A 14,747-nucleotide genomic window follows, 5' to 3' on the forward strand; every position below is an offset into this window, starting at 1 on the left:
ACACGCTCAGGCCTACGCAGATGCGAGGGCCTTGTGCACGATGTATAAATAATGGACTGAAAAGCAGTCTGAGTGCTGTTATGAGTGCCATTAGCTAAGGCCTTATACACACAGTGGCTCACGTCAGCTGTCAAAAAGTTTTAGCTAGCCAGCCTTTAAGATATAATTGCTCACAGTAAGTTAGTTTTCTTATTATTTATTTATTTTTCTGACTTGAAGCACGTGTGTGTGTGTGTGTGTGTGTGTGTGTGTGTGTGTGTGATCTGAGTAGGAGGTGAGGAACATCGAGAATGAGGAGCTGCGTGTACAGCTGCAGGTCTTTGACGAGCAGGCCGAGGAAGACTCCGAAGACCTTCGCTCCCGTCTCTATGACGTGCGCCTTGAGATGGAATATCCTCCCACACCCGTGCCCCCCCAACACCCCCCCCCCCCCCTGCACTGGGGTGCCCCAGACTCAGGGTCAAAAGTCATAAGTTCAGAGGTCACGCCCAGGTTCTTCTCAGAGTTGCAAAGCTGTAATTTTGGCTCCTGTTGAGTTTTATTCTATATTGTGTAGTACTCAAATTGACCACCAGGTGGCTCAAGGGTGCCAAAACGTCAGAAAGCATGTTGTAAACAAAGGTATTTATTTGTTCACTAGTAATCTTCATGTGGTCCCAGAACCTTTATTGCTCCATTACATTAGTTTGTTGTGTAGTAAAACATTTTCACATCCATCGAAGCAGTGAAGCTTTCAGTGCTATTGGTTTAGTGGCATAGTTCCGAAGCTCAGCCACCAGGAGGTGCCATGGCACCTGGTGAGTGAGTAGTCTTTGTCTTTACACACAGTTTGTTTGTAGCACAAAGTAAGACGTATCTGTCGAAAACTATTATGTACTGTGAGACACTAGATTACATTACAGAACGCTGTACCGTAGATGCCCGTCAGTATAGGAGCCGAAAATGTGTAAAACGGACCTTTCTTTTGCATGCTGCTGATGTGTGTTGTGTCTGCGTGCGGTCCTTAACGACGTGCGGTTTACCGACATGTCGGAGGTGTTTCAGATGCTGCTGAACACGGTGAAGGACTCTAAAGCCGAAGGCTACTTCCTGTCCCTCATGCAGCACCTGCTGCTGGTGCGCAACGACTACATGATTAGGTACGACCTCCGACCCCTCACCTCACAAGGCACCTCCCTGTGACCTTTCTAGCTATTGGGATGGAAGGGTGAAAACTCAGATGGAGGCTGATGAGGGATGGTGGAAAGGAGCCAGGTCAAAGGACCAGAGAGAGCAGGAGGAGGAGTGGTGGTGGAGAATGGGAGATGCAGTATTATAGTGCTGGGTAGTGCTGTGGTTAGGCTGGGTCACAGCCGACGAGCGAGAGACAGACACGGACAGAGACAGAAAAGTGGAAACAATATGTAGGGACAAGTGTGCAGTGGCTGATGGAGCGAGAGACGTCATTGGCCTTCTCTAAGTGCACCTCGACATGCAACACACTCTCATGATGATTCAAACAATCCCGTCTCTCGTATTTGTGTGAAAATGTTCCAAATGCATTTCACATAGGTTAGCTGTGTAGTGTGTGTGTGTGTGTGTGTGTGTGTGTGTGTGTGTGTGTAAATTATCTGCATATGATTTGATTTTCCTAAGCCTAAAAATATAAGCTCAAAAGCACAAAAAAACCCCAAACAAATCATTTTTGCTCTTTCAGTTTAGAAAAATGAAGTGAGTGTTTTGTAGAAAGCACTTCACTTTGTCAGGACTGATGTGTGTGTGTGTGTGTCCTGTCTAAGTTGCTTACTGCTCTTTTTGCTGGTTTTTCATACATAATGTATACATAACAACAAACAAACCCACTCACACGTTAGGTTGGGATGACAGAATGAGCTTTGTGCTCACACACGCACGCATGCACAGAGATAAACAAACACAACCCCTAAACAGCAGTACCGTATGTGGGCCTCAAGGCTGAAGCAGAGAGGCTGATACGGTTTATTCTCCCTCGTCTCCAGCGTGATTCTCTGCTGGCATACAAGCTGCAGTAGAGCTCTCTCCTCCACCAAGCTTCTCCGTCCATACCCTCAGACACGCTCGCTGAAGAGCAGGCACAAGGAGCCAAAAACGCAGAGCCTGGCGATTTCAGTGTGGAAGACGACAGGAAGGGGAGGGTGTGTGTGTGTCTGGGGGGTGGGGGGAGATCGTAAGCGGTTTTAGGATGTCAGCCTCGTTGCTCGTACCTTGTCATCTCAACGTGATCTGACAGGCAGGAAATTGGAGAGTGTCTGGCTGTGTGTGAGAGGGTGGGTGTCTCTAAGGGCTGCAAACATAGGTAATGAGACAAACGGAGAAGACGATCTTTCACACTGCTGTGTCGTCGTCCCCCCACCTCCCTGCAAACACACGCGTCATCTGACCAGTATGTGCACAAACGTACACACGTGCAACACAACCATTATCTGACAGGTAAATGAACACATTCAACCTGTCAACCTCCCCTATACCTATATCCCTATATCCTTTTTTTTCCCCTCTCTCTTTCTCTCACTCTCTTGCTGCCTCACCATTGCTGTTTCTCTCAATTTTTCTCTTTCTCTCTTCTACTCCTCCCTCCCTTCTCTCTCTCTCTGTACTTTCTCCTCCTGTCTCTCCTTATTCTCATCCTTCTCTCACACACCTTCCATGTTCGTAATCCTTTTTGCACTTGTTAACACGAAAAAAGATAAACACATTGCGAGGATAAACTGGGGGGGGGGGGGGGTTGGGGACGAAACACATGGAGGTGGCAGGAGAGGAGACGCTGAAGGACCGCCGCGTAGAGGGAGAGCAGGTCTACGCTCCGCTCACTCCGCTGGAGACGGCAGTGTCTGCTCTCAGTCATATGCGCACTATCCCCGCCACAGCAGACTTGCTGACACCATTTGGAGGCTGATAATTGGTTCTACTTGAGTGCTTTCCTTGCATCTGGCAACCAAATGTATATGAAATGTGGTTCAAGTCCCACTGCACTCTCAAAGAGACGTCTGATTAGTTGAGGATAGAAAATTAATGATTTCTGCCCCCCCCCCCGGAACTTAAAAAAGCTGAAAACTGGGTTTTCACAGGCACAGGGAAAATCTATGATTAAAATGATCACTAGATGTCTCTCTTGCTCCATGGAAGAACTGGAGATGAAGGGAGGGTGGGGTGGGGGGAGGTGGACAAAGGGGAAAAATAGAGTTGAAAGAGAACGAGGCCAAATAAAGGAGAGAGAGAAACAGCTTGGTGGAAAATGAAGAAAGTATTGAGTTACTTTCACACCAGGTCACGATGCCAGACTCCTCGCAAATGGAGTGTGTCTGTAAGCCCATCAAATATGACCACTGGGAAACACACACACACACACACACACACACACACACACACACACACACACACACACTCACTCGCTCTCACACTGTTATACCTATATATTCACTCGAAAATATAAGTTCTTTTAGAGGTGGAGTAAAAGGTGACCCCCTACCCACCCCACCCCCTGCCATTTTCTCTCACACACACACACACACACACACACACACACACACACACACACACACACAGTTAGTCAGCTAAACACACACTTGAACTCTTTCACTCCCACTCTATTGCACATCTGCAGCTGTTACAATACTGCAAAGACCCTCTAGGAATGTTCCGAGTAAAGTGAGGCTTGGTTTTACTTGGCGTCCGTTGCTTCCCCCGATTCTCACAGCGAGGGCACTGAAAAGCTTCGTCTTGCTGTGCTGATTAAGGCCCCTCGTTCCGGCCCAGCCTTAATAAAGACTGAACGCTCTTATAGAAAACCCAGCGGTCTTGTCTCGTAGGTGCCGTCCGAGCGTGTCCCTTCAGCTTAGTCGTGAGTTATCCTGTATTAAACATGCAATATTAATTCTCTTCCTGTCTGCCTGTGTCTGTCTTTCTCTCTGTGTCTGTCTTAGGCCACAGTACTACAAGCTGATCGACGAGTGTGTATCTCAGATAGTCCTGCGCAGAAATGGCTGTGATCCTGACTTCAGATGCAGAAACCTGCAAATGGACATTGAAGGACTGATTGGTAATACACACATACCATGCAGCCCTATTCTCAGTCATTGACTTCTTTAAACACACACGGCCTGAGCTCTAGTAGCTCTGCAAATCCGATTCTGTCCACAGTGTGGCAGTATAGAGTCCACAGGCAGGGGATCACAGGGGACTGAGCTGCTATTGAATACCTCCATTTTAGATACTGTTTCTTACACCAAAAATAAATCAAGACTTTCCCAGTGCTGTTTTGACGTGGTCAGATGACGAATGTTTTCATGAACGTTAGTGGCGTGTATTGGCGGCCCTGTTAGTACTGACCAGGTTACTGGCCGTGGTGATCAGTTGAATGTATGCGATTAGCTGCTAAATGTTCAGTTTTGTCTGAGCTGTCCGTCACCTTGCCTGGTAGCTCAGTAAATGGCCAGGCTAGGAACGTGCAAAGGCAAGCTAGCTGTCTGCACACACTCCTCTTTGGTCGAGACTGTGTGTGTGTGTGTGTGGGGGGGGGGGGGGGGGGGCTTTTTTGCTGCTGGGATATGGTAAATATTTTTTGTCCACTGATGATGAGAAAAGGGCAGCCTAGTTTTGCCCTGGTGCTGTTATTTAAAGATTTCCTTTGAACTCCGCACATTTTAGCCTTCAGCTCTCAGGCTTCCCCTTCTTTCTTTGCTCTCATTGGGTGTCTGTCCCATTTAGTCTGGCTATGAAAAGTGAGTACAGTAGCCCCCGCGCGTGCGCGTGCACACACCCCCGTCCTCAGTTCTTATCCTCATTAAATTTCCGCAGAACTGTTGCGTCGTCTTGTTTTGCCGTTCCTTCCTGCTTGCTGTCTTTTTTCTTCCTCCCCTGGGTTCACTTTCTGCTTAAACTGTCTGTGGCTGCCTGTCTGTATCTCCATTTGTCTTCTTTTGCTTCTTTTTGTGCGTCCCTCCTTCATGGTGTGTGTGTGTGTGGGGGGGGGGGGGGGGGTGCGCCCAGGAGGACCAGTAACAGGCCTTCCTCACACACTCGCTCTGCCCCAGGCTCTTGTTGCCACCTGTACCCCCCTTATTAACATTCGTCTCCAGAAGCTGCTCCTGTTGGCCCTTCTCCTAAAAGGCTCCTCTCCTTATGTCAAAGCCACTGCTAAGTCAAGGCAGGAACTCTTGCACTTTCTCAAGCTCTTTTAGAGTTCTGAATTTAAAAAAAAAAATCTTTGAACATGGTTTATCACAGATTATGATCTCAGAGGGAAAGAATCAGGGCTGTTCGCGAGGGAGCTGGAGCACGCCAATGGTTTTTCAGAACACCGTGCTTTCATGTTTATCCTTTTGCGCTGTTTCTTTGGAAATGGTCGGAGTTGATGGGCTTTTTAGATGAAGCTTTAGATTTCGTTGCAATAGAGATTTTGTGTGCACGCGTGGGTGTGTGTGTACGCATATGTGGGTGTGTGAGAGGGAGAGAGACGATGAGATTTTAATTAGGTTGCTCAGTAATCAGAGCACGAATCAGAGGAGACACACAGACTCATCACAGTGAAGGGCACTTTATCCCCACAGCCAGAGACAAGCTCAGTCTCTCTCTCTCTCTCTCTCTCTCTCTCATATACACACACCTCCTCCTCTCACTAACTTTTTCTCCTTCTCCTCTAGATAATATGGTGGATAAGACGAAAGTAGAGATCAGTGAAGCCAAGGCCATAGAGTTGGGGAAGAAGGTAAACAGAGTCTCTCTCACTCTCTCACACACACACACTCACACACACACACACACACACACACGGCTTGCCCAAGCACACAGGCATCTCTCATTTCCAAGGTCACATGCTCACCCATCACTTTTCAGCACTGCTGAATATTTTACATATAATCTAACTTTCTCAGCATACCTGCTCTGAGCTCACATACACCTTCTGGCAACACACACGCACAGAGCCCATGTGAGCTGGCAGATGTGTAATTTGTGAGGGGAGATGAGAGCAGACAGGAGATTTCCTCTTCCTCTCTCTGACAGGCTCTCTCCTAAGCCCTCCCAGCAAGACTTCCTCACTCTCTCTCTGCAATTACCCTCGGTGTGTGTTTTGTGTGTGTGTGTGTGTGTGTTTGTATGTATGTGTGAGTTTGTACACCATCATGTACTGCAATTTCCCTGTCACTGACTGAAATTGGGGCATAAGGAGATGCCCTCTCTTTAGTATTTGTGTGTGTGTGTGTGTGTGTTTGTGTGGGATGACCCCTATCAGGAGGCTGTCAGGCAACTGTTTACTCCTTCTCTCTCTCTCTCTCTCTCTCTCTCTCTCTCTCTCTCTCTCTCTCTCTCTCTCTCTCTCTCTCTCTGTCCTCCTTGTCTAATTTAGAGTAATAGCTGCGTGGCAAATAAGGAGAGGAGAGAGACAGACTCTCATTACTGCCATATATGTAAAGGGTGTGTGTGTGTGTGTGTGTGTGTCGTCAGTTTCTACCAATGCCACATAATTACATGTCTGGCTTGCAAACACATTCTTGTCAGTGTCACCAGAATTTGTCACCGTCTTCCTGTCTATGTCTAGAAGAGAGGGGCACTAAGAGCACAAATTTTGTGAAATAGCATGAGCTGAGCACAAAGAGTCGTGGGGTTTCGAGGGCTGCACTGGAGTAGGTGTCTGCAGAGGCTCATTTTACTGGTGTCTGTTTCAGTAGTCCTCGTTTCAGTGGTCCTCGTTTTAGTTTCCCCTCTGGCTCCTCTCAGCAATGCTCCTGTGAAATATACAGATTGGAACCAGATACAAGCAGGGTTTGCATCTTAACGGGTTTGTTTGTTGTTTCGTGCGCATTCCTTTTGCCAGCGCTGCCATACCGTGTGCTGTGAGTTCCTGGAGGGTGTAAATTTACGTAGATTCTAGTGATGAATACACCAGCGATGATGAAGGGTGGATAACAGACACGTGTGCATGTGTACACACTTGGGGAATGCAAATTTCCTTGATTGCATGAGAGCCCAAATGATTAGTCACATCTGATGTCCGGCAGACCCTTCTGAGCAGTGGCAGATGTAAGGCGGGTGGAATGATGCACCATGCGCGGCACGTCTGTGCTGGCTGCGTCGATCGGGTATTTCTTATTGTTTGATGTATGACAGCAGGTCTGATTTCTGCAATCGAACCTGCGAGCGTGGTGCTACTAGCAGCTGCTCCACCTGCTTTGCTATAATCTTTTGTGTCTGGAATTAAAATTAGCGTTTTTCTATAGTTAGCAGCTGTTTGAGTGAAAGGAGCAATATTGAACCTGCCACTCTGTTGGATCCAGTGGAAGTGATGGGGAAGCACTACTGAGGCAGAGAGGAGGGACCGGCAGGCTCTGTGTCTCCTCCTCTAGAGAGGAGGGACCGGCAGGCTCTGTGTCTCCTCCTCTAGAGAGGAGGGACCGGCAGGCTCTGTGTCTCCTCCTCTAGAGAGGAGGGACCGGCAGGCTCTGTGTCTCCTCCTCTAGAGAGGAGGGACCGGCAGGCTCTGTGTCTCCTCCAGGCTGCAGCCTCCCTACATTCTCCAGGCAGTTTCTTGTTTCATGGGCGTGATGGCAGACGGATGTGGTGGGAACACGTGTTGCTGCATATCAGGGAGCCACTCCTCCACGCCGCTGATGCTGAGAGCTCCAGCACACGTACACAAAGCACATCCCACCCCCATACCACAGCACATGTACAGGCCATATGCGTTAGCATGGAGCCCCATCGCTGGCCTGTTCATACAGAGATATAAGAATGTGCTTGGGCTGACGTCTGTGTGTGTGTGTGTGTGTGTGTGTGTGTGTGTGTGTGTGTGTGTGTGTGTGTGTGTGTGTGTGTGTGTGCGCGCGCGTGCGTGTGTGTGTGTAGCTTGATGCGGAGTTGACCGCACGGCATGAGCTGCAGGTGGAGCTGAAGAAGATGGAGGGCGATTATGAACAGAAGGTCCACGAGCTCAGTGCTGAGAAGGAGACGCTCGGAAATGAAAAGGTGGAGAAAGAGAGAGAGAACACCGGACTGCATGGAGAGATCGGCCACCTCAAGGAGCAGGTACTGAAGCAAATCCCGTTCCCGTCGCACCCAGCCCTCCTGATTGGTCAAGCCCGGACGCACTGCTGTCTGGAGGCTGTAACCCACACAGACAAGAGTTTACGTCCAGTCCACTCTGCCACGTTGCTGCGCTGTCTGAGCAGGAAAAACCTGCATAGTCTCGCAAGGACTGGGCCAGTCCCAAAACCAGCCAACACAAAGTGAATCCAGCAGTCAGAGAGGGAGTCCACTGAACTGGAGGCAGAGGGCTGGGTGGAGCTGTTCCGCGATTGGAGCTGGCCGCAATGGATCGATGGAGGGATGGAAAGGGGACGAGGGGAAATGAGAGTAAAAGTGAGGGATAACTAGAGCTGCCGTGACGTAAGATTGTTTGTCAGCAGTCCCGCAGACACCAGGGGGCGGGCGTGCGTGCGTGTGAGAGAGAGAGAGAGAGATAATTACAGTTGATGTGGACTGGAGAAACGCAGGAGTCAGCAAAAGTAGGGAAGTTGTTAGCCTGGAGGAGAGGAGAAAGGTGGAGGTGGAGACAGGTTTGGACTGAACAGCAATGGATGGATGTGAAAGTGGGGCACAGCGGTGTGTGTGTGTGTGTGTGTGTGTGTGGGAGTGAGACGCAGGCGGAGGAAAGAACTTGCTGAGCTCAACACCAGCGTGTCCTCTCAACCTGCTTCTAATGTGGAACACACACAACCAGCCTTCACACAGGCTCGTCAGGACCCCCACCCCTGCACGGTCATGCGTGCACAGGCCTTGGTCATGTGATCAGTGAAATCCTCTTGTCACTTCTCCGACCATGGCACATGCTGGCTAGAGAAATCTCTCTGTCTCTCTCTCTCTGACATCATGTTTGGCTTTTTGCTCTCTCCTTGAAGAGATAGCAGCCTGGTCATTTTTTAAACAAGACCCACCCACTTGGGGATATGTAAATGATGCTTCTAATTAGCCCTCACCAAACTCCAGCCGTGACCTTTTAAATATGTGTCGTCGTCCCCCCCGTTTGACAACATTAACACTCATCCATATAATATACTTTTTTTTTTTTTTTGCCCTTGAACTACATTTGGAACTGTGCGAAACTGTTGAGAAGCAATCTGTTTAGTTCTTTTTTTGTTGTTGTTGTTTTTCACTTGAACATTTAGCATTGATATTAAATAGGAACACCTAATGATGCGATGACTAATGTAGGTAGAATGTAAAATATGTTTGTTTGAATTTAAAAAGATGCTAATTTAAGACTTTACGGTTGCTAGTTTGCTGCCTTGTACATTTGATATTATGAAACTGGTCAGTGGTAACAAATCATCGGCCTGCGTGAAATCTGCCACGGCAGACTCACCTGGTATTGCTCACAAGCAGAGACTTAATAACCTGCTCTCTCTGTCTCTCTCCCTCTCCCCCTCTCCACCTCTCCCTGTCCCTCTGGCTATTTCTCCCTCTCTATATATATCTAAGGTTGAGAAATTGTCAAAGGATCTTGAGGAAGCCAAGTCTGAACTCAAGACAAAAATCATAACAGTGCCGGTACCCGTGCCCCCTTCCGTCCCTCCGCCTAGCACAGCTGGCCAATCAAAGCGTCCTGCTGGCTCTCCTCCACCCGGAGTGGCCTGTATGCACAGCCCGCCCCCTCCACCTCCACCACCACCCCCTCCCCCACCCTTACCTGGCCAAGTCATGCCCCCACCTCCACCTCCCTTACCTGGCCATGGAGGGATGCCTCCTCCACCCCCACCTCTACCGGGCATGCCTCCTCTTCCTCCTCCACCCCCACCTTTGCCCGGCATGCCTGGAGTCCCACCCCCTCCACCTTTACCTGGCGGTCCCGGCATACCCCCACCTCCCCCGCCACCCCCAGGAGGTCCAGGTATACCCCCACCTCCACCAGTGGGCATTCTCGGGATGCCTCCTCCCCCTCCCGGAGGGTTTGCAGGCTGGGCGCCTGTGCCCCCACCGCTGCCCTTCGGCCTCCAGCCCAAGAAGGAGTATAACCCTGAGGTGCAGCTCAAGAGAGCCAACTGGAGCAAGGTGAGTGTGTGTCTGTGTGTGCGTTCTAGAGGAAAATCAGGTACCAATGAATTGTAAAGCTGCTTAGCCATAATGGGGGTCTGGGTGTATGGGGTGTGGGTGTGTGCAAGTATGTGTGAACGTACGTGTGCGCGCATGCGTTCTAGGGGAAAATCGGGTACCACTAAATTGTATAGCTGACTGGCTGTAGTGTTTGTGTGTGTGTGTGTGTGTGTGTGTGTGTGTGTGTGTGTGTGTGTGTGTGTGTGTGAGTGAGTGAGACTTTAATAGCATTACACATGAATATGTATGAATCATGTGTGGCTGTTAGTCCTTGGTTTTTTTCCCTCCTTTTCTCAATTTTCTTACTTGTTCTTATACCTCCACCACCACCGTTCCACCTCCCCGTATAGCCCTGAGGGTTATTCTTTAATGGCAACAGTTTAGTTCATCAGGCTCTCCCTCCCCCTCTCTCTCTCTCTCTCTCTCTCTCTCTCTCTCTCTCTCTCTCTCTCTGTCTCGTGCTTGCGTTCTTCTCGCGGTACGAGCTGTTTGACGAGGATGTCAGTGAAATTGCTTTTTAATAAGCCCGTTTCTTTTAACTGTGGTTGTGAAAGATAATTAAACTGCTGCTAGAAAGGACAGCATTCTTTTGTCATTTAAATTCATGTTTTTCCCTTTGCTCTCTCATCTTCCGCTTCCTGTTAACTTAAAAGCCCTGTGACACTCGAATAAACGCGCGCGCGCACACACACACACACACACACACACACACACACACACACACAGTCACAATTCAACCACTGGCAGGCAGGGAAATAAGTAGCCTGTATCAAAACAGGCCCAAGAAGTGGAAATGAGAATGCTGACTAGAACAGGTCAGTATGATTGATCAGGTCTTGGTCGGTTCATTAAAATAAAAAAAATAGCAAAAACAAAAAAAACATTAAATGTCATAGTCAAAGCATCTAGTCGGGAGTGGATTCAATGGCGTTTAACACTGTCTAATTAGCTGAGAGACCTAGTGAAGGTCCTCTGTGTAGTGTTGTGGAGGCTAAAAAACGGGGCTTAACCAGACACCGTGTGCGGCAGGAGAGGAGAAGTGTGTGTATGTGCGCGGTAGGTGCTGATTGATCAGATCTCCCGTACGGAAGGAGGAGATCAGGTGGCAAATAAAATCCAGACAGCCGTAATGAAAAAGTGAGAGAGAGAGAGAGGTAGAGAGAGGAGATTAGAGTGAGGAGCGCTATCGCGTCTGGCGCTCCCTGAGTGCTCCGGCTCTTTTGTTCCGTTTTGCTCCTTTGTGTGTAGGAGCCGTGATCAGTTTTAATGAGTTTCACCCTTCCCTTGCTCTCCTGCTTCGTCCCCTCTCTCCCTGTTATCCCCCCTCCCATTCTTTAATCCCTGTTCTACACTTTTGAGTTTGGTAATTCAATTCTGGGAGGCCGCTAGCACACGGCATGCTGGGTAGCGCCGTGGAAACGCGCCGTCTGCCGAGGCAGTGTCGCTGGTTCGCAAGGCTGAATAATCGTCTCAAGGCCGCAGACATGTCAGAGCCGGGGCCGGGGACGTCGCTGTTGATGAAGCAGCCAGTCCCCGTAATCCATTAAACCCTAATTGGGAACGTGTGCAGCTGGCAGGACGGTTCTTCTCTCCCCAGTAAGAGGGGACCTGACCTCCTGACAAGCCACACCAGCCCCCACCAGCTCCATGGGAGCGTGATGTGTGTCTGGATGAAAACCATTTCATACCAGTTAACGCACTGACTGAGCCAGTTTGCCTGGAAGATCATTTCAGCGTTCTATGGGTTTTTAGTTTTGTGATGTTGTTTTTGTTTTTTTTTTTTATAAAGAAAGACATGCTCTTCTGTGGAATTTGGTGATGGCTGGACATTGAGTGGGTGGGCAGGTGGAGTGTTGGTGTGTCTGATTGTACATCCTGAGGGTGTGTCTGATTCGGCAGTGTGTCTAATTCTGTTGAACTGCTATTGGCTGTAGATTGGACCTGAGGAACTGTGTGAGACCAGTGTCTGGGTCAAAGCAAAAGAGGACCGCTTCGAGAGCAACGAGCTGTTCTCCAAACTCACGCTGGCCTTCTCCTCGCAGACCAAGAGTGAGTCACGACCTGCGCTTCTCCATCATATCATTCAGTATGAGTAAGCCTGCGTTTTCACACTTCTAAAGTAAAAGATGTGATATTCTTCTTTTCTCTCTCTCTCCCCCCATATTTTGGTCATCATATGCAGCCTCAAAAGGTAAGCACATCATTTTGTGTCTGTGCGTGTGCGCACGAGTGTGTCTGTCCATGCGCCCGTGTATAAGTGCATGTGTGAGTGTTCGTGTGTGTGAGGCTCTCTCCTGCCTCATCCTCTGAGACTAGAAGACAGAGAGCGCTCCCCACTTCAGGGGGAGAACTCTGCTGAAATGGATGGATGGAGGTGGAGTGGATGGATGGATGAAAAGAGCAGGCAGAGGAAGAGAGAAATCTCACAGCTCTTCAGTGGAAACGCTAGGGACTGAGATGGTGTGGGCACCACAGATCCGAGTGCTCTTCCTCGGGGCTGTGTGTGTGTGTGTGTGTGTGTGTGTGTGTGTGAGTGAGGGTGTGCTTGGTGCTTACCTCAGGAGAATGGCCATCACAACTGACTTCAGATGCACAATTCCTCTCAAACTGAATTAAATATGGCGGGAGTATTTTGGGGGGTTGTGTGTGTTTGAGACACTGTACCTTTGTCCTCTATGCAAGTCTGCTATGTCAAATTACTGCCATATAGGTCCCTGTGGGGGAAGTGCACAGGTGTGTGTGTGTGTGTGTGTGTGTGTGCGCGTAAACGAGGGAGAGTGGGTGTCCATGCCCTTATTTCCACATGTATTCACACTGTCACCTCTTGGCCCAATCTTTTTATTCATACTCCCCCCCTCTCTCTCCGCCCCTGCCCCTCTCTCTCTCTTGCTCTTTCTCTGTGTCAGCATGCCCTCTACTCCATATTTATGTGACCAATTCAGTATGCGGCGCCTTCAGACTTAACGAGGCTCTGTATGCCAGCTACAGGCCATCTCTCTCTCTCTCTCTCTCTCTCTCTCTCTCTCTCTCTCTCTCTCTCTCTCTCTCTCTCTCTCACACGCGCACACTCCACATAGGAACAATTTGAAACGTTGAAATGTCATTTGTGGCAGCTGGTTTGTCTTGGACCATCTGAGCTGTGTGTTCGTTCATCTGTCTGATTTGACGTGAGAGAACCTTTTCTGATATCTGTCTGGAAATGAACACTGCCCTTTTCACATTCTCCATCTGTCCGACACTGTCTATAAAAATCTGTCTGTGTGCGCTGGCGGTCCATGTGTTTTCCTGGTCTTTTCTCTCAGCCTCTTGTGTCCCTATCTTGCATTCCTCTGCTGTCTTCCCTTCCTGTCCGCCTCTCAGCCTTGTTCCTCAGTCTGATGGACACCACTGCCATCCTGGAATGGCCCGCCCTCATGTCCGTGACCTCCACGCCTCTATGTTCCGCTTCCTCTCTAACTCGGCGTTGGTGCCAGGGTCACGGAACGATGACCTCACTGATGAGGTCTCCGGGCACGCTGAAGACTTTAACAGGCCCTGAGGCTCAGTCTTTTTCTATTAGCCTCGCTCATTCCCTCGCTCCCTGTCCCTTAGCTAATCGTATGCTATTGAAAGATCTCTCATTTAAAGGATACAGTTTGGTCTTTCCCGAGTCTTAGATTTTTCTCGTTCAACTGTGAACTGCTTTGAGGACGGTAGTTGTTCAGGTTTTTGTGTTTGTTGCTTTGGTGTTTAGTATTTAAGTATTTAGCGATGAAGTGAGCTGCTTTGTTAGTGTCACATCTTGACTCTAATTCCATTGCTCTTCAGGTGTCAACATGTGTTCTCTTCTCCTTCACACATCTTCCCCTGCTTGCATTCGTTTTGATGTGGTGTGTGTGACTGTGTAGCGGCGTGCCTCACACACACCCCCTTTAGGCAGTAAGGTAGAGGGAGAGCTCTGGTATAGCTCTAAATGCTGGGTGCGAGCTTGGTGTGTGTGTGTGCCATAACCTGGCTAGAGGTTGCTGTTGAGCCACTGAGAGCTCCATAGAGACATGAGCATCTCCAAGGAGAACAGAAAGGCAAACTGGTGCCAGGAGAGAGAGAGAACCTGGGAATCATCTTTATAATGAGACATACCACACAGTGGCATCAACAGGCCAGCCACACACACACACTCACACGCAGCATGCATGCACTAGTCTACTTTATTACCACAGTGACCACTACCACAGAAACACCCTCTAAATCACTCCTCACCTTTCCTCTCCAGCACACACACACCACACACACACACACTCTCTCTCACCCATTCTTGTCCCTCTCTGAGCAGAACACACACACACACACTACCTCTTGGAAAAATACACAAACAGGTTTTAATGCAGTGTTTACACACACTGCAGTGTCTAGGGCTTCTAGCTGCTGTCTGCGAGCCCTCTGCCATCTGCTGCTGCCTAATTTCTTCTTCAGCTCCTTGCCTGAGAGACTCTTGGACAGACACCTGCTGAAAGAAACACAGCATTGTGCTGTGTGCTGGGTGACCACATCACTTCCTCGCACGTGTGGCTAAACACTGGGCCTTCCATGTTTGCTCGTTATTGCGTGTAGCCCCTCCACCTGTTCCTAATCCACCCTCTGGCTCTCTCTGTCTGCAGATCAAT

At 49.1% G+C, this 14,747-nt stretch overlaps 1 protein-coding gene across 3 annotated transcripts in view; it reads left to right on the forward strand.

Annotated features, from left to right (window-relative positions):
• The window catches only part of diaph1 (diaphanous related formin 1), a 48,296-nt gene extending 35,225 nt beyond the window's left edge, over positions 1 to 13,071 (forward strand). The window contains exons 10-17 of one of the 3 annotated variants that reach the window (XM_081712915.1): positions 272 to 390; positions 1,023 to 1,139; positions 3,942 to 4,057; positions 5,661 to 5,725; positions 7,861 to 8,040; positions 9,493 to 10,062; positions 12,039 to 12,153; positions 12,287 to 13,071. In XM_081712915.1, the coding sequence (XP_081569041.1) occupies positions 272 to 390; positions 1,023 to 1,139; positions 3,942 to 4,057; positions 5,661 to 5,725; positions 7,861 to 8,040; positions 9,493 to 10,062; positions 12,039 to 12,153; positions 12,287 to 12,414 (1,410 nt within the window). In that variant the 3' untranslated portion in view covers positions 12,415 to 13,071. The remainder of the gene's footprint in view (positions 1 to 271; positions 391 to 1,022; positions 1,140 to 3,941; positions 4,058 to 5,660; positions 5,726 to 7,860; positions 8,041 to 9,492; positions 10,063 to 12,038; positions 12,154 to 12,286) is intronic. The other 2 variants (XM_081712913.1, XM_081712916.1) reach the window with 2 other exon arrangements.
• Positions 13,072 to 14,747: the final 1,676 nt, after the last annotated feature.

This window comes from Electrophorus electricus, chromosome 4 (assembly GCF_041902795.1).
Source record: "Electrophorus electricus isolate QZ-2024a chromosome 4, ASM4190279v1, whole genome shotgun sequence".
NCBI classification, from domain to species: Eukaryota; Metazoa; Chordata; class Actinopteri; order Gymnotiformes; family Gymnotidae; genus Electrophorus; species Electrophorus electricus.